The sequence below is a fragment of the Stegodyphus dumicola genome, chromosome 4, assembly GCF_044657685.1.
Source record: "Stegodyphus dumicola isolate Sdum_Otavi_A_Nest chromosome 4, ASM4465768v1".
Classification (NCBI taxonomy): Eukaryota; Metazoa; Arthropoda; class Arachnida; order Araneae; family Eresidae; genus Stegodyphus; species Stegodyphus dumicola.
Genome location: NC_140771.1, coordinates 97681280 through 97705432, shown reverse-complemented (window position 1 = coordinate 97705432; position 24153 = coordinate 97681280). Strand labels below are relative to the sequence as shown.

General features: G+C 31.0%; 1 protein-coding gene across 3 annotated transcripts in view; it reads left to right on the top strand.

Moving 5' to 3' along the window:
• Positions 1-24153, top strand: part of LOC118188135 (uncharacterized) — a 238969-nt gene that overhangs the window by 54858 nt on the left and 159958 nt on the right. For all 3 annotated transcript variants that reach the window (XM_085815248.1, XM_085815247.1, XM_085815245.1), the window contains exon 8: positions 5961-14415. In XM_085815248.1, coding sequence (XP_085671374.1) covers positions 5961-6119 — 159 coding nt within the window. In that variant the 3' untranslated portion in view covers positions 6120-14415. The remainder of the gene's footprint in view (positions 1-5960; positions 14416-24153) is intronic.

The window sequence follows — 24153 nt, the reverse complement described above, 5'->3', positions numbered from 1 at the left end:
TTTGGAATGCGTTACGCTAAGCTGCCAGAGTGTATATCACCCACGTCACCTGACAAGTACTGCAATCTTATATGGTATATTTTCTGCTCCATCGTCACCTGGCGAATGCCGGATGCATTGGATATGATAGTTTTGCCATTCAATATGGCATGAAATTTATCATTTGTTTCTCAAATTTTAGCTGCCAGTGCTTAAAAAACTGAATGGCTTTAAATGAGTAACCCGCGTCTTAAAAATTTATGTTTATAATGGTACATTTAATTGATATGATTTATAAAATTAAATTGGTATAATTTTTAATGCATTGATATAACTTTTGATCCATATAACTTTTGTTCCTTTTTGTTACATTTATAATATTTCATCGATATAACTTTTAATGCAATTCAAATTGTAAACTGTATTTAATACATTTTATTTCTAATAATAATTGATATAATTTATAGTACATGTAGCTGCTGCAATTTGTAACACATTTTGGAGATAATAATCTTTTCAAACCTGCAAAATGTTTATAACTGAGAAGAAATGTTTTATTTCTAACATCATCTATTACGTACTTCAGTATTTGGGTTTTGTTGAAATTTTAATAGAACATTTTAACATGAATCGCGATATTTTAAAATGTTAATAATTTATAAATCCTAAACTAACATATTTATTGCCTAAGAGCAGAAATACCAAAAAATTCAAAGTACGTCGTCGTCATTATTTTTTCATCATAAGGATTGAACTATTTTAAAACAGCGAAATCTGCAAAATTGGGTATCAATATATAAATTTTTCATCTTGAGAATTTCTTACTACCACATACTTCCACAGATAAGACGAGGTATAAATTTTCATCAAAGTATTATAGTTTCAAAATGCATCTCTTCTATAAGACGACCTCCAAACTATCAGCTGCTTATGAATTTAGTTTAGATCAATGATCATCATCTGGAACAAATTTTACCTTCATGTATCTGGTAACATTAGCTATAGGAACAAGAACCGAATCGCGAACTCAAATGTAACTCTAAACAAAAATTTTTTCTCCGTCTACGAACACTATCTTTTGAAGTACCTGCCCAGTCATGACCTCTAAGGTACCTCTAACAAGTTTCATTATAGGTTGTGTCGTGTGTTCAAACAATTTGCACTAATTAGTGTCATATTTGTAAAATGTGGCCCTAATCGGCCACATTTTACAAATATGACGTTAATGACAATGAAGAGAAGAAATATTTTACAATGAAGAGAAGAAATATGAAGCAAGCTTCAAGTTAAAAGTCATGCTATAACACGCTAAAGACTTAAAGAACTGTGCTGCAGCAAGAGCTCTCAATCCAACAGAGAAAATGGTAAAAGCTTGACGAAAGAATGAAGATGCTATTAAAAATTGCCAATGAAAAAGGTTTCTATAAGGAGAGGAATAGCAGATTTAGAATATGGCGTTGTAGAATAGGTTTTAAAAACAAAGGCAGAATTGTTCTGCTGGAGTTTATGCATTGAAGACGGCACTGGCCAGTCCAGAACAAGGCACAAAGTTTAAAGCAACAGTAGATTGGTGAAATTGTTTCACGAACAGAAAAAAAAAATCTGGCAATACGACAGAAATAAAGATTCCGCAGAAATTACCACAGGAGCTTGACCATAAAATCACGAGTTTATACAAATTTGTTATTGGTATGAAGCAGAAATACATTTTGTATTCGCTAATATTGGAAATATAGATGAAACGCAGATGAACGTCGACTTGTAAGCAATAGAGTTGTGGAAACGAAAGGCATAAAACTGTTCAAGTCATAAGTATAGGCCATAAAAACACTAAATGTACAGAAGTATTAACATACATGGCAGAAGGAACAAAGTTAAAAATCCATGGTGACATTTAAGAGAAAAATTACTTCTAAAATAAAATTCTCGCGAGAAATTTTCATATATTTTAATGAAAAGGGTTGCTTGAACGAGAACAGTGTAAAATTGTGGAAGGAAAAGATGTGGTAGGGGTGGCCAGGTACTCTACGAAATCACACAGATTGTTGGTGTGGCACATGTTTCGTAACCACATAACTGAGAACATTAAATTCGCTTAGCATGAAACAATACTAATATTACTACACACCAAATGATTTAACTTTAGACGACTCTTTGACTAAACCATTGAAACATTACATGCGTGAGCAATGAAGTAACTGGGTGTTGAACGCCGAAAATCGTACGCTAAAGGCGAGAGCTATGCGGGCTGCGTCACTTGATGTGCTGTGTGATTTCGTAATCAAACCATGGGAAAAGCGAAAGTGGAAACAGTGACTGAAGCCTTCAAAATGTGTTGTATTTCTAATCCTGTGGATGATACTGGGGACGATTGGTTATGGAATACTGATGACGAAGCGGAAAACGATTTGCTAGGTACAGAATAGCACTTCTATAACGAATTCACAACAATGAAAGTGAGGATACAATTGAGGAGCTATTTCTCTTAGATGACGAATGTCAGGATTTTAAATGCATTGGTGAGTGATTTGTTTTGTAATGGTTTTAATTTATATAAATTTCAATTTAATTTTTAAAAATATTTTAAGACAGTCCCGGATTTTGTTGCCTTTTTTTACGATTCATCCGTCGTCTTATCTGCGGAAATATACGATAAATGATGGTACAACATGACATTTAAGGGATTTATGAACAGATAAACAACATTTTATTCTAAAAGTTTAAAAACAGATTTTTTAAAACGTTTTCAAAACACAGTGAATTGTCGATTTTGAATAAATGATGAAAAATTCCATTTACTGAAATACTTTAGAACTAATCGTTTAATGTGGTATAAAAATTGCACTTCATCAATATTCCAGGTGTATTCTTTTTAAAAAAGGAATTTAATGTTGTATTCTATGCATTTGTAGAATATTTTGCATTATCTTTCTTCTTTATAAAAGTGAATCTTTTCCAAAGCAATTATCTTTTTCTGCTTTCTTTTCTTTTCTTTGTTTATTTACTTCTTTTAGTCTGCGAGTCCTCGCGAAACATTTTCTTTAGTAAATAGAAAACACCTTTGCGGGGATGCAATTAGAGCGTTAGATTCAAAGTAGGGCAATTCTGATTTTGAAAAGTACATTGAATTCAGATGTAAATTCCAAGGACCATCTAGAAGAGATAAGAGAATAAAAGACGGAATCTTGTACGAATGAGATGCGGGAGAAAAAACAATTTAATAAAACTAAAACTGCTCTATGGTACTTTAAATACAGTTATTTTAGTTGACTATGAATGAAGTATTCATATAATGTGGCTGAATAGTTTCAGTGCATAAATTTTTTTCGATAATTGTTCTGAAACAGATAAATTATTTTTTTTTATAATTCGTAACAAATTTGTAAATTTATTATTGCTTCAGAAAGGCTTTATAAGTAACTTGGTTCTGTAACGATATAAGGTATTTTCTCCCTCCCCCCAGCACGCCTTTGTGGTGTAACAAGTACACTTGGCGTATATTCGAGAAGTCCAGGTTTGAATCCCGGTCAAGGCACTGCACATTTTTCAGGTTCCAAATTCCGGTGATAGTATCGTTGCTTTATAACCTTTCTTGCTTCTGAGAACTAATACACCCTTAAGAAATGCTTGCTTTAACTATAAATGTATAATTAAAACATTTTTAGTAGTGTAGCAATGTTATTGATATTCGAAACATTTTGAAGGCAAATTCATATTTTTGTAAGAAAGTATATTTCTGCGACTCTTATGTCACATCATTGCATTTAAGGTTTATTATTATTTTTTTTTACTTCTGCATTCAGAAAATCTGCTTTTCTCTCAGCTCTTGAATATCAGTTATCTTTCGAGTACATGAAATTATAATCCGAAATTTAGATCCAAGCTCAGTGACTGATTAGCTTTTAAAAATGTTATTGAGAAAAATGCATTATTAAATCGAATTTTTTATAATTAGAAATATGCTATAATAATTATGTTTTACTAAATATTATTCCATTATTATGTTATATAATTAGTAATAGTAAATATTACGTTATATTGCATAGTAAATATTATGCTATATTATTAGTAAATATCATGCTAATGCATTACTAAATCTTATGCTAATATATTACTAAATCGTATGCTAATGTAATAACTTTTATTATTATATCATACGACTTGACAGTTGCGTAAATAAAGTTAAATCATGTGATACGCAACTTAAATGGGAACTGTTAATATCCCGAACTGAGTAAAACACAAAACAACAGAAAATCATCTGGCTAATTTTTAAAATAAAACTCCCGTTATTGCTGTATTTAATACTTGGTTTTAAAGCTCTGATAACAAGCAGAAAAGACATCTTTTAAGCTAAAGGCTTAGAATAAAAGCAAGAAGTAATCATTAAAAAAAAACCATCTGTGTTATATAAGATTCAGTTTAAATTAGCCGCGGCAGAGCGTCTCAACTCACTAGATACTGATATCTCGTCTAGCGCTCAGTTTTCCTTTCGGGTCGAGAAAGTTGGTAAGTGAATTAGAAATAAATCTAGGTCTAAATTTCATACTTTCGATTAGTGTAGCAAGTAACCGCTAAAGCGTTAAAATTCAAGTCATGAACGATTAATAAATTGCAAAACACAGGTAAAGTGAGGAAAAGGCTTAATATGACAAAGCTCAACTCAGATACTCCTGATATTTCTTACAGTTTTAAAGACCGTAGCCCAGCACCATCTGAGCGTAAAAGTCGCTGAACACAGGTAGTTCGACTTGTGTTTAATTTCAGGCGAGTGAGCTGGCTGCTTGGGCGTTTTCGTGTTTTCTCCACTTGTAACGTGGATACAAGCCGTTTTCCCTCAGGAAATCCTTAAGACATCCCTGCCTTCAAAGAGTAGCCTTAATATGCTTTGCCTTATCGAGATAAACCAGCAAAAACAACAAAACAGTAAGCATAAATATTCTTAGGTCATTTAGATCAATTTCCGTTTGGATAATTGATTATGGCTTTCTTTAAAAATATTTTCAGGAAAGCTGCTTTATATCTACATTATACAGAGAGAGAGAGAGAAAATATGTGATGTGAATTAAAACTTAAAGCAGCTGCCTTTTACCCTATGAGCAACGTGACGGATTTCTGCTCTTTCTGCCGATCTGATAAAGGTAGCAATCCGAAGAGGCACTTTTTGTTTACAAATTATATTTGCTCAGTAATAAGTCTTATAGTATTTAATATATATATATATATATATATATATATATATAATGCCATCCATAAACGCCAAAGGTGCACGTCTGTAGGATATCGTGCAGCTCTGGCATGTATTTTAATGAGTGCCCACACCTACGGTAATCGTACAGTTATCTAGTCGCTGTTCAAACCCTCACTGAATCATTCCCTGCGACAATGAGTCGCCAGAAGGAGCTGTGTAGATTTACCCTCGAACACAAGGGGGGGGAGTATCAGATATTAAAGGCAAGATATCGGATGAGGCTAATTTAGTGCTTTGAGATGTTACGCGCTTGGCTACAGAGCATTTGAAAGCACAGTCTTAACGGTTATTTCGGCTTTTGAAATTCTAGATGATCTTAGACAGTTCTATGAAAATTAATTTGTCTATTTCTGTTCTATTTATCTTTACTTTCAATGATCAAACATATTGTCAAATGTTAATTCAGAAGATGTGTGTTAAAGTCTTTGCATGTTAGCAATTATTCTGTATTTACGATCTAAATATGATTTTTAAATATTAAATTCTGTTTGAGAGGCTCCAGTTTGTAAGCTTTTGTAACATGCGATATTTCGAAGTTACATTTTTAATGTATACAGATTTAACTATTTGAAATAGGGAAAGAAGATTTCCGATAAATAGTAACACATCTTTTAATATTTGTTAGAGCTATGGCACATATTTTGTATATTAATGTACAGTTTAAAAATATGATAGAATATTCATAAAACAGGCAAAATAAATTAAAATTTTATTTAAAATTATTTTTCAGGGTGATTCTGGAGGTCCACTTATGGTCGAGAGAGAAAATGGTCAATGGGTATTAGCTGGAACCGTTTCGCATGGTATTCGATGTGCAGACCCCAACCTTCCAGGCGTCTACATGAGAATATCTGCCTACAGATCTTGGATTGATAAGATAGTTAAATAAGAAATCCTAAAACTGAAGAAGAACGCATCTACTAATTTAATTTCATTTCTTCATGTGAAAATTCAACCAGATATGCTAAAAAATCTGTGCATATAGAGTTTTGAGTAAAGGAAAAGAAAAAAAAAATGTTGGTTGAAGATGTAAAAGAAACTTCTGAATTGTTGGTTATATTATTTCAAGATATTTTTTATCTATTGAACGGAAAAAGTATTCTTTCACACTCAGTTTCATATAATAATTATTCATTTCGTGGGAAGAGAAATAAATGTATTAAATCTGATGTAGTTGTTTGTAGAAAATACTTCTCAGCAAATTATTATAATTATTATTATTTTAGAAAATCTTTACTTAAGGAGTTTTCAACCAGGGAGAAATTCCCTCCCAGGAGTAAACTGCAAACTTACTTTGCCATGTTTACTGTATAGTTTCTGGTGGGGTGGGGGAATGCTGTCTGTCTTTTATTCAGCTGTTAAGTATTTAATTTTTGGTTACAAAAACCTATTTTTATTCAAGTTTGGTATTTGTCAACATTTTCTATAATTTTTGTTGTTTAATTTATAAAACACTTTAAAAATAATCTTAATCTAAATAAATGAGCGTGGAAGAATGATTTTTTTGCACTAATGAAAGTTGTGCACGGGACAAAATCAGGTCGAAAACCATTGCACTAGATAATAAGTTCATATATTTTGGGAAAAAATGTATCTCTATTGCTATACATATCAAGTTCCTTCTTTCGGCTTTCAAATACTGAAGTTTTTTCTGCCTTAGTGTCCGATTTCTTTGCTGCCATCATCTCATTATCTTGAATTTTTCTTGTACGTAAATGTGACTCAAGGAAATTGTTAGTTTTCTTGCACATTCTTCTGATTTATGTCATTACTTTCTGTATTGAAACCAATACTACATTAACGTTTTCTCTTCTAAGCCTTCTAATGGCTAGAAGCCTTCTAATGGCTTCTAATGGCAAATAATACTTTCTCTTCTTTGTGCTTTTCAGTTTTTGTCTACGTCCAGAATATACCAAGCGTTTCTTAATTTTAGTAAGTAATCCATACATTTTCTCATACTGCATATTAACATCAGTACATCATTTATGTCCTTAGTTTATATGCGCATTACGTACCGTATAGTTTAGTGCTTTTAAATTAATATATGTGTTGATTTCGTACTTTTGTCTCCATGGTTTCTAAATTAACCCTTAGCAGTCTCTCCATGTTTTCTAATTTCACCATCAGCACCGTATAGCTTAGTGATTTTAAATCAATATACATCTTGATTTAGCACTTATTTCCTCTCCATGTTTAATTTCACCTTCACCAGTCTCTTGCGCAAAATTTCGGCTATTTTACATATTGTCATTTAACTGCTTACATATTTGCTTTCTCAGCTTTACAAATATTTTTCTTTTTTTACTTTGCAATTTTTTATCTTTAGAGTAAATCCTCCCTAAGATAATTACCTACTATTTAGACATTCCAGACAATTTTGATTTTCTGCTGGGGTGTTTGTGTAAGAAAAGCGGCAATCAGTGATACTATTATTGTGTAATGGATTTATCCTGTTCAAGACTTTAGAGTTCTAAAGATGGCAGTAAAAGTACTGAAGCGTAAGTACGTGTTACAAATTTGCTAATACCTGTATGTTAAGAAACTTATGAATTGAGCACAAATATAGGTAGGGAATATTTTATCAGAAATATTAAATAAATAAATAAGTACCTAACAGATATTACTTTATAAAAATTTATAAAATACTCTATGTAAATAACATTTTAAATATATGAAATAGGTATTCTGAACAGAACAAATAATGTTAGTTAAAATTTTGTATATTAAAACTTGTTTAAATAGAGTCAAAAACATTCACTAGTTATTTAAATGTTCATTACATTGAAATCTGTGATTCTGTTTACTTTCAGTAGATTCAGAATTTTATGCTTATGCTATTTTTCGACTTGGCGTTAGTTTTGTACTTTCTTCGGGGTTGGAGCGATTACAGAGACATTCCGATTCTCCTAGTATGCTTAGAGAATTTTTTCCTGCACTTTTGACGCCCTTTTTGTGATGCAATTTCCGGATATCCAGTGTCTCTTACTGAAAGATCATTCGAAATGTCTGAGTTTAATGCTGCTTAGACGTTGGTAAAGGCCATGCTCGATTCATCGAAAGTTGTTCAAGGAGAGATCTTCGCTGCTAGCTCTTGTTTTTTTTTCTTTTCATCAAAAAAGACGGAAATACTTCTGCTAAAGTTTATGTGATACTGCTTGTTTTCACTGCATTTTCATAAGGCTGCGATGCTTTGCTAGGTGTTTTACAAAAATGTTTTAAGCAAATGTTCGCTTAAGGTTAAATAAAACTGTCTTTTCCTTCTGTAGCATTGGAGGGCTAACTCAGATAGATGAGCCCCTACGATTTCATGGAAGGATGTCTAAATTACGTTTACACTTGTGGCTCTCATTATTTGCTACAGAAGATTCATTGAGCCATTATCCTTTAAAGTCGTAATTCAGTAAGTTTTTTCGTTAGAAATATTTAGATTTCAGAAATTAAATATTATAAAAATAATGTTTAGTTCCTCAATTCTTCCTAACATCTTGCATCTTAGAAATTTTACTTGCTAGTAGGAAATTTTGCTAAATTTGCTTTTAAGAAACTTGTATATTACTTATAAGGATGTAAGTAGCATTACTCAGAAAACTTGAGTACTTTAAACATTGGTACATTACTCATTAAGCTAACATTGATCAGAAAGCTTAGATGCTACAAAAACGTAGTAGTAGCAAAAATACTTTTAAATATTTTTATTGTTTTAATTTTTAAAGTGGTTTTCACTACTGGTAAATTTTCGTAGTACCCAAGCTTTCTGACTTAACGTTTCATAATGGGAACTTATTATGTTTCCAGATTTGTTTATGGTATTATTGAAAATGCTGTCACATAATAATATTTGCAAACAACAGTAAGCCTACAACACATTTCAAAGATAATGAATGAAACAGGTGAAATACTACGCTTTGATTTCGATTAAAGAACTAAGAAAGATTTGATGTGATGCATATTCATTTTTATAGAAATATTCTAATCTACGCAACTAATCTCAGTTAATTTAGCAATTATCACAAATTACCTGCCAATAATTAACCACTTAAAAACCACTTGTAAAGTTGTAATTTAGAAATATATTCATTGCTTTTACAAAGTTTCATAATGGAAACTCTTTCAAGATTAACAATTTAAATGTTTTTCATTCTGTTAACCTATTATGCATCAGTGCCTCTTTAAAGACCTCTCTAAACCTGTACTTGATATTCATTCTAGAATTATAAGCTAACAGAAAAATATTATTAAACATTAGTACTTTAAACCAATACGCAGAAAATAAGGCGAGAGTATTTTTTGTTAACTCTTTCTTTAAACACTCATTGTCTCCCTATAGAATACAAACCTTTCAATCCAGATTCAGCTTTCCTATGTTTTGTTGCAATAAATTAAAATTAACCATTGACTGAATTACCTTTTCCTTTTTAGTCTTTCATCTCGCAATATTCGTGTTCAGAACCAGGTGGGATGTAAATACGGGACACACTAATAAGCAGTGTAAATGAAAGAATGAATTGGTTTTGGCTTAAAGTGGAGAAACGTCTTCTTGGAAGATGGTTTAAAAACATTTGGGTTGCATCCACGTTATACATGGGTAAATCCGCGAGAAATCAATTCGGTAGGCCCATTCACCTGGAATGGAAACTACATCGAACAGTGTTCAACGACTTTACACCTCTGCCGTTGGTGGGTCTACAACAAATATAGATTGACGCAAGTAATAAACACTAACAGTTATCCTAAGAGTACTGTAGTATGATGGTATATAATTATAAAATTACAATTAGGCATTGAATAAGATGAAAACTGAATGAAATATATTGAAGTATTTTTGTGGAAGAAAATAATAAAATAGAAAACTGCTAATTATACTCTTGCGCAGAAAATACGATTAAATGCAAGTCAATTTAATTCGATTACTGTGAAGTATGATCTTTAAAATATGTGAAATAATCAATAAAGGCCGAGTTAGAATAATGAAATATGAAGGGGAAAAGTTATTATACGTACAATATGTTTTCATCATATTTAATTATTCTGTTCTACAAATGTTCACTTTTTTTTGTTACAGAGATGAAATATTATTTTTCTTAATAAATTTCACTTTCAGAATATGGATTCTTGTTTAGAAATTACAGCGAAATTTATGTGCATTTTAACATACATAAGTAATAAGTTTCCCTCGTTTTCGAGGTTTCGGCATAAGTGATTACTTTTATTATTCTTAGCTTCCAAATTTGTATCCAAAATACAAGAAGGAGGCTTTTCTTTTTTCAGGAGTAATGGCATGTTTTTTAGACTTAAATGTAATTTTCCGCATGTGTAGCAAACACTATTTGGCTTATTGAAGCACGTAAATAGCATGGGTTTTAACACCCACACAACGCAAGAATCTTGCACAGAGTAAGAAAATGTCAAGTAACATGCGGTTCTTTGGGCGGAGGCTTATAAACGCTCAGCGACATAAAAGCTGACAAAATGTTTTTTAAAGTTTAAGAAATAAGGAAGCCAGAGTGCTATGGAACGTTCGGTTGCCATAAAACCGCCAACGTTGATGTTGCGGAATAAACTTCCCTTTACTTTGTTTATTTGGACGCCGTATAGAAAAGACGAAATGTCCTTTCGGGATGTTTCAGTGCTACTGTTTTGATGCTACTAAGTAGTTGAAATTTTTGTTTGTATTTTCAAGCGCTGATGTTTTCAGTTCGCTAATAAGAAAGAATAACTTATTATTTTTAACTTCAGTTAAAATCACTAATGTACTTAAGTTTGAGTAGGCAGCTTCCTAAGATGGTAATATTTGTGTTCTTTGAGGTCTAATTTTTGCTGTTTTAATGTCGATTTCACAGGCTTTGCATAGATTTACTCCTCCCAGAATGGCAAGGAAGCGGAGGCGCCACTTGCACCCCTGATTAAAACTCCTTTGTTAATCTCATTCGGTGATTACTTTGTGCATGTTTCCACAACTTGCTAAGTTACTGTGATATTCCCAGAAGCTTAATAGTATTTTCTATAGTCAAACTGTGATACATATACACCTATCCGCTTTTTTATTACATCAAACTTTCCAATCAAAACTTTTCAATAATACACCCAAATAATATAATTTGTTCTGCAATGTACTTTCAGATACACTGATTATCTCATCACTTTTAATAATTTTAACAAAGTAGAAAATTCCAAAAGCCTTGTTCTTAATAAAACTAATTCCTCACAAAACGGTATCGAATTTTTAGATCTTCAAATAGTTAACTGCACACAAATTAAACGCTATGACAAAACCAGAAACTTCAAATTTGCAACTAATAAATTAATTAACTGAACTTCAAACATTTCCAGAAAAGTAATCACTGTCATTAGTCAAATACAACGAATCAAAAATATTTGTACCGATAACACTAGATATTCAAAACGAGATTACTTATATAAGTTCTTAAGAACGATTTGGTACCAGATAAATCTATTAATTTCTGTCTTAGAAAGGCAGGCGTTAAATACTCAATTTAAATCTGTTGATTAATAGGGTTATGATAATTTATTCCTAAACCAGCAAAAGGCGGAATAAATTGGATGTCTGTTAGTTAAATATTTGAAAATTTTGTAATTATTGTTTATATCTAATGTAAATTACACGTTTTTTCTGGCATTTTATTCTCTTACTAATGAATGGACTTATTTCATAATTCTCAGTCTGCTAAATAACCCTTTACCAGTGAAGATACCTTCTTCTTTATGCTTTTTAGACTATTAACCACAAATAAATTAATTTCTTCTGTTTGTTAAAAACTGTTTATTAAGAAACTAGTCTCTAACGATAACTTTAACTAAACAATAATTTTATCTCACCAACTTTATAGCTTCAGTGTCTTAAATAGAGTACAAGTCACCAAACACCACCTTCTCCCACTAAATACGACAACCGCATTACCTTCCATCACTGACTACATTTACAGATACAACCATTTCATTTCAAATTTTGCAAACAAGTACGTTAATTTTAATTTCCTTTCTGACATCGATTTGTACCTAGATTTGTATTTAAATACCTACTTTTGATTTTGCGTTTAAATCTAAAAGAATTTATTAATTTATACAGATTTCTGTTGTTTTCAAATATCTTCTTTTGTACATATTTTAATTATTTTGCATTAATTTGTGCAGGTCTCAATAGTTTTTTTATTATTTTCACTACTGTGAGAGTGTCGGGGAATTTTTTTTAATTGAGGATCTCAATTCAACTCTTTGTAAGTAAAGAAAAGAAAAGAAAGAAAATCTTGCTTATTTTTATTTTCGGTTTTGTTTATAGCAAGTACTTTGGTTTAAGCAAACTAATTGAGATTTGTTCGTAGCTTATGATTTAGCCCTAACAAATAACTAATTTGATACTTACTTAGAAAAAGACGAAACACTATCACTTAATTTGGTTATTATATACAGTTCATTAAACTATTTTTACTTCACAGAAATCTAAATAACTCAAATTTATTGCAATAATTCATCCCTTTAATTAAATTTATGTTTTCTTGGAGAATATATATATATATATATATATATAAATCTTTTCTAATAATAAATTACATATATAAAAAAACAGATGAAAATTATATAAATAAAAATTCTAATATAAATTTGTAGTAGCGCCTTAACTTTAAATTTTAATGTGGTTATACTAAATTTCCATGTTAAAAATAATAACAGCTTATAATAAACCTCTCAAACTTACGTCATCTCTGAATTAATATTCCTCTCATGGTTTTTACGGAATCATTTTAAGACTCATGACGATTTTAAAATTTATTGGCTGAAACGTTATTCTTATGTAACACACTAACGATAAATTTCAGACTTGGGAATCAAAACTTAAAACTAGTTAGTAAAGACAAAGTTGACGTAAAACTAAATTATTCTAACGCAACTTTCTTCTTGGATACCTTGCATTCTCCCTCTGGTTCTTTCTGTAGCTGAGTTGTCGTAGTTGCTTTTTTTACTTATTGCAACACAAATGCAAAATCATTTGAAGGAAAACGCGCCCTTTGTGAACCGAGATAACTGTATCTCCATTCAAAATGTTTTACTGAAAATAAAAGATGTTCAATTTGATACGATTGAATTAAATTCATAATGCGTCAAATGTCATCATTAACAACTGGCTTAATATGCACAATGAAACCCCGATTCATCAGTTTAATTCCTTCCTGAAAGCTGTTTGTCAACCGAAATAGTTTTCCCTATAAAAATTAAAACAAAAGATATTAATTCATCCCTGGATGAGAGGTGATTGCTTATTTTAATTTTACAACAGTGAACTTTGTGCAAGTTCAAACCCAATGAACAACAAAAATATAAGAATTAATAGAGAAAATGGATGAAAAATTAAACTATTTTTTCTGAATCAGAGGAAGAAAAGTAGATAGCTATAATTAAAAATGATGAGGAAAATTATATCATATGAATAAGTTGTCGCATTCCATAAAAAATCACGCTAGTATCTGAGTTAATGCAGTACACCGAATTAAGATTATTGGAGATACTAAGGCAACAATTTAGAATATCACACTGATTCTTGTTGCCTTATCACCTACACTAATCAGGTAATCTTTAGGAGGCATTATCCTTTTTCTTTGTTTTTGTCTTTAATTTGCATTCGACTCTTTTTGAGACTTTTGGACCTCCACTTCACTCAAAATTCATTCACTGTGATTTGTTGTTGTCTACTTTTAAAATGTATCTAGAGTGAGACATATACAAAAATTCTCGTGCTTATGAGATAAAAAACGCTTTATCAGAGTGATATAGTTACGCGAGAACTTTCTATCCTACCTGTTTGACCTAGTGTTTCTGATTAGAGAATGAAAGCAATTTTTCTTTCTTCCTCTTCTTCTGAAAACCTTTTCCACAATCGTCTTTTGTTGCTGCTTCTGAAGTTGTTGTAGTTCTCTTTTGTTGAAATCCCTTTAGTAGTCATCTAGTAATTACTCCATGTTTTTATAAATAACTTTTATAAATAACTTCTTATGCTATAGTTTTGCCTAGAACCCTAGTATCATGGATAACCAAAAAGAGTCAAAATAACCAAAAAGTATCGAGTTAATTATCTCCAAGTCTCTGCATACAACACAATCTGGCCATATTTTACTCAAGGCTAAATTCATGGCATTGTAAGTCACTTGCTGTCAGGCCTTTGTTAATGACAGGTAAGCAATCGAAAATATTAAAATCATGTTTCTTGAAATTCCTAAGAGTTAATTATGTGGAATATGCTAGTTCAAAACACCTTTGAAAAATCTTTATTTCACCAATTACCTCTGTTGCCAAATTGAGTGTACGTAAATCGAGAAGTAGTTTGTGATTCGAGGCGTTTTGTTTAGGTGATTTATTCGTAAATCTAATTGTTCGTGAATTGAGTTGTTCCCTGTATATGGATGCATAAAACTAATGGCTAATGTGTTTGACAATGCAATTTGATTATTAGGTTCCATTACTTAAGCGCCCAAGTTTTTTTCATTCATGATATAAAATTGTACATGAATTTTATGAAGCGATTTTAATTAAATAGGAGATATTTAATCTCCTGCTCTCATTAAACTATGTGATATTTTTATCTCCTCTAGTTCATTAATTATTTTATGAATTTTAAATGAAGTGTTATTTTATGAGTGGAATGAGTTGATTTTATGAGTGTTATTTTATGAGAAATAAAATATTTTTTGATTTTAAAAATTTTAAATGACTTGCCATTAGTTATTTTATGAGCTTGAAATAAAAGATTTAATTATTTTACGAACTGTAAATGAATTGATGAGTTTTTAATATCATGGACGTCGAATAATGTTCAGAAAAATTGAGTGATTTTTAGAAATTCGTCAAAACAATCAGAAATTATATTAAAAATTTTATGCAAATTGCATTGAAAAGAGTTTTGGTTTGGATCTTTCTGATTCTGCAAGCAGTAAATTTCCGAGAATTTCAGTTTGTTCGATAAGGGCAGATTTGTGGGAAAAATCGTTTCAACATTAAACTTGAAAAATATCTAAATTGAAATTTGGAAAAAGCTTCACCACTTTGCATTGTCATTTTCAACAATGTATGCAAAAGATTTTAATGGTTAGCTTATTAGGAAGTTGTTTAAAATATCGATGGCACACTTCTTAACATAGCGACGAGCACCAACACTGAGTTCAATACACGCTCATATTAGTCGCAATAAAAAGGATGAAATATATACCAAAAACGCTGGTTAAAGGAAAGAAAATGAAAGTCTTTTACTTTCATTTTCTTTGTCCTGTATGCAGAATATAAGTATGCTCTATTTGTTGAATATATCAATTGACTGTTGGCTGTATACTTGAAGGGAACGTATGCCCGCTTAATCCAGTAAACAGATGGGGCTTAACCGAGCTGCTGATACTTTTGCAGACTTTTTCGTTTACGGAGATTACAGAAAAAAAAAAAAAAAAAAAAAAACGGAAGGAAGGAAATTTCTTCCTGAATCTTGCATCTTCTATTTGTCTTTATCTTTGCATTTCTTGTTCCCTCTTCTTTGAGAAAAGCAGGAAATAAGAGTGGAATAGAAGGAGGGTTTAGTGCAGAGCTATTGTGAACGAAGCTTATTTTCTTTGGGACCTTAGAGGTGAGAGCTGGAACAGTAAGGCTCAATAATGTTTTCTGCACTACTAAATTATCTTTTAAATGAAACACAGCAAGCACTTTCTATGACAGTTCAAAGTACTGCTGTTATTATTGAAGGATGTTTCAAAAGCGTTTGCACGACTGAGCATCATCAGATTGTGATAGTTTTTTCATAAATCATTTGATAACAAACATCCATTCAGTTAAAAAAAAAAAATTAAATTATTACATGAGATTTGAAGAAAGGGAAATGCATGCCTTTGGAAGTTAAATTGGTAAAAAAATGGTCTCACACGATAAAAATTACATACGTTATTACGTTATTATTCATTAAAACGTTTAGGCGTTATGTAAAATTACTGCTAAAGGACATTTCCTTTTGTAGAAGCGTTGAATTATGAAATTTTGTATCTGATAAAATACATTTTTCAAATACTTCTTAAAATCATATCTGGAAAATAATTATATATCGTATAATTATGAGAATTTTCAGGACTAATATTGCATGCTTAATAATAGGATTTTTCTTAAGAAATATCACGAATAAAATCATCACCAACTTTATAGTTGGCGTGTTCTCTGTAGAAGGCAGGAACAAAATTAACGTTTCGTTTATTTTTATAAAATATATCGTCAAAGCGAAAATTCTCTGTATGTTTGTTTTATCTGATTAATTTTTTAATAATGTGTGTTAGATAATGTGGTCAAGGACAATTTATTCTTGCAATTTTTGGAACATCTTGTATTAATGGCTATTACAACTTTACAATCTATGAAGTACAGGCTAAATGCCATCATGATTCGTTTATGAATATGTTAGCATCAAATACAAGATTTTCGCTAAGATATTAATAACTTTGGGTTACAATGATGTTTAATATCAATCAGTTTGTAAGGCGGATTATCTGCTCTCATGCAAATTTCATATATTTCATACGATTACGTAATACTCGGAGTTAATAATCTAATTTCTAATTTCCTGAATGCGTTGACGTATCTCTTTATGACAGGACTACAGTAAATATTCAAATTGTTTTCTCTGTAACTCTTACATAAAAGTGCAGTGAACTACAGATATATGTACAAGTGTGGGGGACATGAGTGATGTACCATGGGTCAACTGCCAATGCCTTCCCATATTAACTAACCCTAAAGAAACTACAAACTTTATAATGGTTTACAAGGAAAAGGTTAAGGAAATCAGCTGCTGAAGCTTTCCAAAGGATCTAGAGTACCTATTATGATATACATCGTGCAGTCCCATCGTACACTTGCATTAAATATTTATTAAAAATACAATGCAATTTGAAATTCACAAATTAAATTGAGAATACATGCTTTGATGTAACAAAAATAACAGATAAACATAAGTAATAGATAACATAATGAAATAAATATAATAATTACCGGGAACACAATGTTATAATGAATGGTACTAATAATACTAAAATGGTGTCCACAGGGTCACATCGATTGGTAATAGCATCAAAAAACCACTGAGTAAGAATCTGGGAGACCAGGGTTTTCAGAATGCAAAAGTTACGAATACAGAAAATAATTGTGACAGGAAACCATCATACCATTTAAAAAGGTATACTTAAAATGGTATATTGGAATATATGTTACTACAGTTTATAAAATTCATAAGTTGAATCCTTTTGAACATATTTACAGGATGTAAAAGTTTATTCAATGTATACAACATGAGGAGCTTAGCTTCACAAAGATCTAGACAGTAGGAAGAGAGTTTGATGTTTTTTTAAACTTCGAGTACTGATGTTTTTTCTTAATTTAGAAACCCTTGGAATGCCAGCAGATCAGTTTGTGGAGATTCTATGTGATTATTCTCAGTTTAGGGTCATGAGAAAGTGTAATCATCGAAAGTTCCCCACATAAACAGATTTCGAAGTTTGTCATATTTCTTGCGTAGAAATATGTGCGGAAGGGTTGGCGTCCTTTTGTATATTAATTTAATGAAGGATTGAGTACAAATGTGCGAAATCTTTGAAACAGATGCTTGGGAGTCAGCTTTTAAGGTAAATTCGTTGAGATTTTTTAGAGTGGATATTTCAGTCGCTGCTTTTATGACTGACAACAAAGGTCATCTGTTAATTATAAAGTTTGCTTTAGTCAAGATGTGTTATTCAAGATAGTGTAGAATGATTTAAATCCATAACAGGAAGAGCTTATGACCATAAAACTTCTGGTATTGAAATTTATCTTTAGCTATCATGTATGTTAAATAAATAGATGATAGTATCCTCAGATTTTTGAAAGGCATAAACTCTTTCGTGGAAGTTTTAAGTAGAATGTAAATAAAGTAATTTTGAATGAAAGAGTCCGGAGGGTATCATCGAAGGATATTACCAGAGGATATTGTTACCAGGAAATAGCCGGACCGGAGGATATTGTTGCCAGGAACTTAACCCGGAGAGTATTACCGGAGGATACTGTTGCCGGGAAATATCTCAAGTTAAATTAAGGTTTCTGCCAAAGTAACCGATTGTTGATCAAATTCACTACCGACAAGAACTGAGATTTGCACAGAACTGTGACAGTTGTTGCCCAGTTGCATTTGAAAGTACACAGTGCTGACGTCCACATCCTCTTAAAGCACTGACGTCACTCAATGACCTTTCAAACTTTTGGTCCTTTGAATTAGCCTCTTCGGAGAAAAACGAATGATTTACGAAGTAATTCAGAGAGTTCTGTTATGGTTCAGGAACCAGTTATTAAAGTTTTAGGCTGCCGTAGAGAAGCAGGTAGCCTTATGGCGAAATTATACAGGAAATAGAATCTTTAAAAATTAGTAATGATAATTTTAATTTATCTGTTGCAAATACTTACAAATTAAATCAGATAGGATATTTACTGTACGTACTATGTAATTTAATTATTTATTTGTTACGTTAATTTCAGCTATTATTTACACTTCTATTACACAAAAATGAAAAAAGAAACCTTAGTAAACAACTGTTTTCACTAATGAATTCATTTTATTCCAATTTGCAAATATCTCTACATGCTTTGAGAAGAAATTCATAAGTTTGTAAGGACAGGATAGCAACAAATGCTGAAATTTGAATGCTTTACTAAAATGAAAAACGTTTATGAATATTAAAAGCTTCAATGTTTTGTAGCAAATAAAAATTAACTATTTTGCTGAAATATTTTGGGAGGAAAAATATAAAATATTTGGCAAAGATATCAACAGTTCCAAATGATGAAGTATTATGAATTCATTATGTCGAAAATAAGTTTGTTCATTTTTAATGAGAAATATGAGGCATCTGTATGCTTAGCAAATGTATAATACTGCGCACTGGGAAAGGAGACTACGTTTTTCACAAAGCACCTTTAAATAAATATCTACGAATTTTTTTAATAGGATGGAATGTAGATTATGAAAAATTCACTGTCGTTTGCAAGAAATAGCGAGAAAAATGGCACTTTTTTTAAATCCAAGGATGAAGTTTCTTATCACAAATGAAAATTTTCTCAGCTCTTGCTCTGAAAAAATTAGCTAAGAAGCTCTGAATTAAACCGACTATGAAAAGTAAAATAAAATCGCATTAACCTAAGCCGAACTGGGGCAATGTCCATATGATAACGTATTCCTCAAATTTTTAAACTGAAGTGATGTTCTTTTTCATGCTTTCAGATTTATTTATAAACTTATTATAAAGAAAGAAACATATTAATCGTACTTTGATTAATTAAAAAAATCTTTAATTTTTCCTAGAGCTCTGGTACTGATATTAATATAGTTGTGCTCGGAATTTTTTAACCTCTGTCTCGTGAATATGTTTTTATCTTGATAGGATAAACTGTTATGTAAATGTACACACATTAAAAAAAAAAAAAATATTTTCCTTGGCATAGATTTTAAATGCTATTTTAGCCGGAATTTGAATATTCTAATATATAGCTTACTAAACTTAGGTTGCTTTTTTGCGTAATTTTAAGTTTTACACTGACATGTTTCTCCTCCAATTTAAGTAATTACCGTATTTCCTCGTATTTTCCCATTAGAATTGAACCCCTAGTACTGAAAATTTTAAAAACATTTCCATAATATTTTCCCTACTTCTGTTTTATATAGTTTTTAATTTCGATGGCTAATTTATTGGGAATTTGTATTCCTTGATTAGTATTATTATTATTTTTAGTGTATTCAATTTTTATTGGCGTTTTTGTATTAGCATTTCATCCATTTGATTTTCACTTGCATTTATTATCTGAGCCGTATTTTGGGCAGATTATTCGTTAAGCTACCAGCACATAAAGGTGTTCTCAAACCTAACAAACTTATGAATTATGTGATTTCACCTCACTTCTATTATTTACGTTCTAGTTTATTGTAGTCTTATATATTGCTGATGTGTTCGATCTTTTAAGTTCTGAGTTTCATGCTCATTCCCTTTTCCTTCGTTCCTCCGATGCCTCTGTCAGGAACTGCTGTCAAGATTCATTCATATGAGGTGAATCTTGGTCTTTACAATGTAATTGACCCGGACGCCAATTACCTTCAGATATTTTAATTCTGATATTATGTATTCCTATTGGAATAAAGGTTTTTTAAGAAATAATATTGTGATAGTTCAAGTAGTTTATCCATAACTACTTTTCATTTGTTATGCTTTTACTGTAACCGCGTATTTTGGAAACTGAATTATTCGCTAAATTTTCCCTCTGGATTTTTGAACGATAAAATTAGTTAAAAAAGGGAGGGGGAAATACGAGAAGAAATACGGTATGTGTTATATTTTTCTTTGTACTTGCTTTGTTTCTAATGATTGCTTTGTAAATAAATTATAGTGAACTCTTTCTAAGGCACTCATGCACTCTTCCAAATGAATTTGTCTTCTGTGATTGTGTTCGTAGTTCGGAAGATGCCTATTGGTAGTGAAAATTTATGCATTGCATTAGTTATTCAAGGAAGGCTGCTGGTGTCTGTAAGAAAAAGCACTGGCGTAAAACTAAGAAACACTGATTTATTGTTATCGTTATATTTAAAATTTAAGGTTAAATACAATAACAAAAAAATTAACAAAAAAAAATTAGGTAACATTTTAAAAATAAAATTTTCGAAATAATGTCAGTGAAATATTTAGTAATGATATATTAGGGAAAACAGATGAAATATGGGGAAAAGAAATGTTTCAGAAACATTATTTTTTTAAGTTTGGTTTTGTAATTTCCGAAAAATTTATCATAATATTCATTTAATAGAATTCTACCTATATCAGTTTTATATTTTACTCTTTCTCCTTTCTAAATTGTTTTGAACTTCATAAACTAAATCTACAAGCTTATTTTTCCTGAATTGCGAATTAATTGTTTTAACTAATTTGCAGAATTAGAGCACCTTCTTAAGAAACATCAGGAATTTGTACTTTTGTTTTAAAAGAATTCTTTCTTTTTTAAGTTTAAACGTAGATACACTTAAGTAAACGTAGACGTACGTCGAGAGTAAAACAGAATTCCATCTCAATTATCTCCAACTTGAATAACTTACAAACTTTTTAACCGATTCAAAATCTAACTACTCGAGACGTTTACATTTGACATGGAAATGTTCAACTTGAAGCTTTGACCATCACAAATTTTTTCATAAAAACGCGTTTGCTTGTATGTCAATCAATCAGATATGCCGAAAACTAAAATTCCTTGAAATGTTTATTTAATGCCCTACTGAGGATTTTTGGTGGCTGTGATATCCGGTTAAAGTAAATACGAACCCGATTGCGTTCAAAAGGTCTTCCACTAAGGAAACCCTTGCCTTAAGTAGACAGCCCTTGTGTGCCTTGCAGTATTCAAATAATCTAATCTACTATACATAAGATATTTAATTATAGCTAATTATTAACATACAAGTGTTTTAGGTCACTTTATTGAAAGTTGTGTTAGAAATAAATTCTTAATATTATACTCATACTACACATTTTATACATACGTTTGAGTTAATATGTCTCAGCATATAAACAGGAATACAAAATTAAGAAAAAAAAATGTTTAGGACAGAGAAGTATTGTAATAAGATACTTAATATTTTCAATGGTACTTTGTAATTTAAGTAAGGAATTTCGGAAGGAGAAGATCCAAAAGAATATATATAAGAAAAAAAAAACCCACGCATGAAAAATTATTTTTCGGATATATTCATACACCAATTTATTTTTTAGCTTCTAAATCAAAGGCAGAGATCTGAAACTGCCTACTTTATATCTCTACATTCAAAATGTTTCAATAGTAAAGAATAATTTTTGGATTTTATAGTACTGCGGGTTATTATGCCAATATATAGCTGTTTTATATCTGTAGTTTCGAAAAAGAGGAGAAAATAAAGAGGCTTAATAGTATATGCTATGTCAGATTTATTCTTAGATACATGTTATCACATGAAGAGAACACAACCTCGGAAAGGATTTTATATCTTTTATTCAAAGAATGTAAGATAGTAACTCTTCCAAACCAAAAGTTCCATCTCTCTTGAAATATAAGAGTCTCAAAATACGCTTATAGCGATCGAAGATGCACAAATCGCAAAATTTTACTTCAGCAAACTGCCTTTTCATTTTTATTCAATTTCGTGCATGCTTGTGGTATAGTGGAAAAGAATTTTCAGCATTAAATTATTCAGAAGTACATGCATATTAAGTACATGTACAGTAAGACTTATATTTTAGGATACTCGAAAATATATAGTCTTCAAAGACATGCAAATTTGATAGATGAGTATTTTGAAATACCAGCATTAATTCTTACTTATGCAAAATATCAAAGATAAAAATAAACTTGAGAGACGTAGTTCCATGTCAGCCTAGAACTTTTATCACGTTTCTGGTCTTAAATCAGGAACCCAGTTAGTAAATCAATAAATGTAAGAAAATACATATATATATATATATTTATATATAGTATATACGTGACTCTTCTGTATGTTTACTAAATTTATGCAGCGTTATGTATATTGTTTTGAAAGGAGCTACAACAGAAATTTTAAAGTTGATATTTCCCCAGGTGTTGTCTATTATGCTATCTGTGCTCTGTATTAAGTCACTCTGAGTATTTCAGCTTTTACTCAGAATAGAGGATTTTAAATAAATTATGATTATGCAATGAACAAGAAGGCCATCTGCATTATAAAAGACATACCCACGAGGCGGACATTCTAAGGAAAACAACATTGTATTGCTATCATCTAATAAAAGAAAAAATTAGAATTCAGAGTTCTTAAGCATTGGAATAACGTAAGGCTTTAAATGAAGTAAATATCAGGTGTTCTTACACAAAATAATTACGATATTAGATGGGCTATGAAGTAAAAATTTTAAAGATTTTTGGAGCTTTAATTTTAACGCTTTCTTGTTTAAAATGTTAATTTGTTTTGCCCGAGAAAGCTCTTCAAAATGGTGCTATTTTTTAATTTCTCAGAAGAGGTACAATGTTTTAAAAGAAAAGAACAGATGATGGGTGAGCTGCAAAGTTTTAAAATAGAGTAACAGATGATAGTTCAGCAAGTCTTCAAGGGATGTGGTTGATAGTTATTTTTAAAAATTAATAAAACTGAACTTAAAAGGTTATTGACATCATAAACATTTTCTTCAGAAAAAATAATGTTATTTGTTAATTAATTGATATTAATTGCACTGTTTAAAGTTTTTCACAGTTACATGATTGTCTACAATTTCATTTGACTTACGAAAGCATGTTTTTTATTTTGCTGGTAATCAATGTTAAATTAATTTTATATTTTTGTCAATAATACCACGAAACAGCCTAAACCAAATATTATAGGACTAATGATCTGTATTTTAGAACTGATAATGTTGTGGATGTCGGAAAAGCGAGGCTGATTCATGGTTCGCTGGTGTGCGACGATTTCGGTGTTTTAGTGGAGGCTTTGCTCGTTGCGATACCTATGAGTCGAATCAGAAGTGCGGTGCGAGAGGCCGAGTTGGCCTTAGACGATGGAATTTGAGTCCGTAAACATGCAAGATGAATCTTCTAACATTAGCGCAAAAGAGCTCCTATCCCCTAGATTGAATAATTCCGAGACTTTAAAATTTGCAAACTTTGAGAGACTCTGCGGACGCCTCGTATTCTCTAGTATCTGTATGCTAAAGAGGAGGGACGCCTTGTTGCCTTCTTTTGAGACCATTGCGTTGATGTGGTTGATCCTTGTATTGGAGATCTGTCTTCATTTCCGTTCGTTTGGCTCATTGAACAATTGTGGAGCGAAGCACCGTGGGTGGCCCGAGTGCCCAGTTCGTCAGTTTTTCCCAGGTGGACGGATGCAG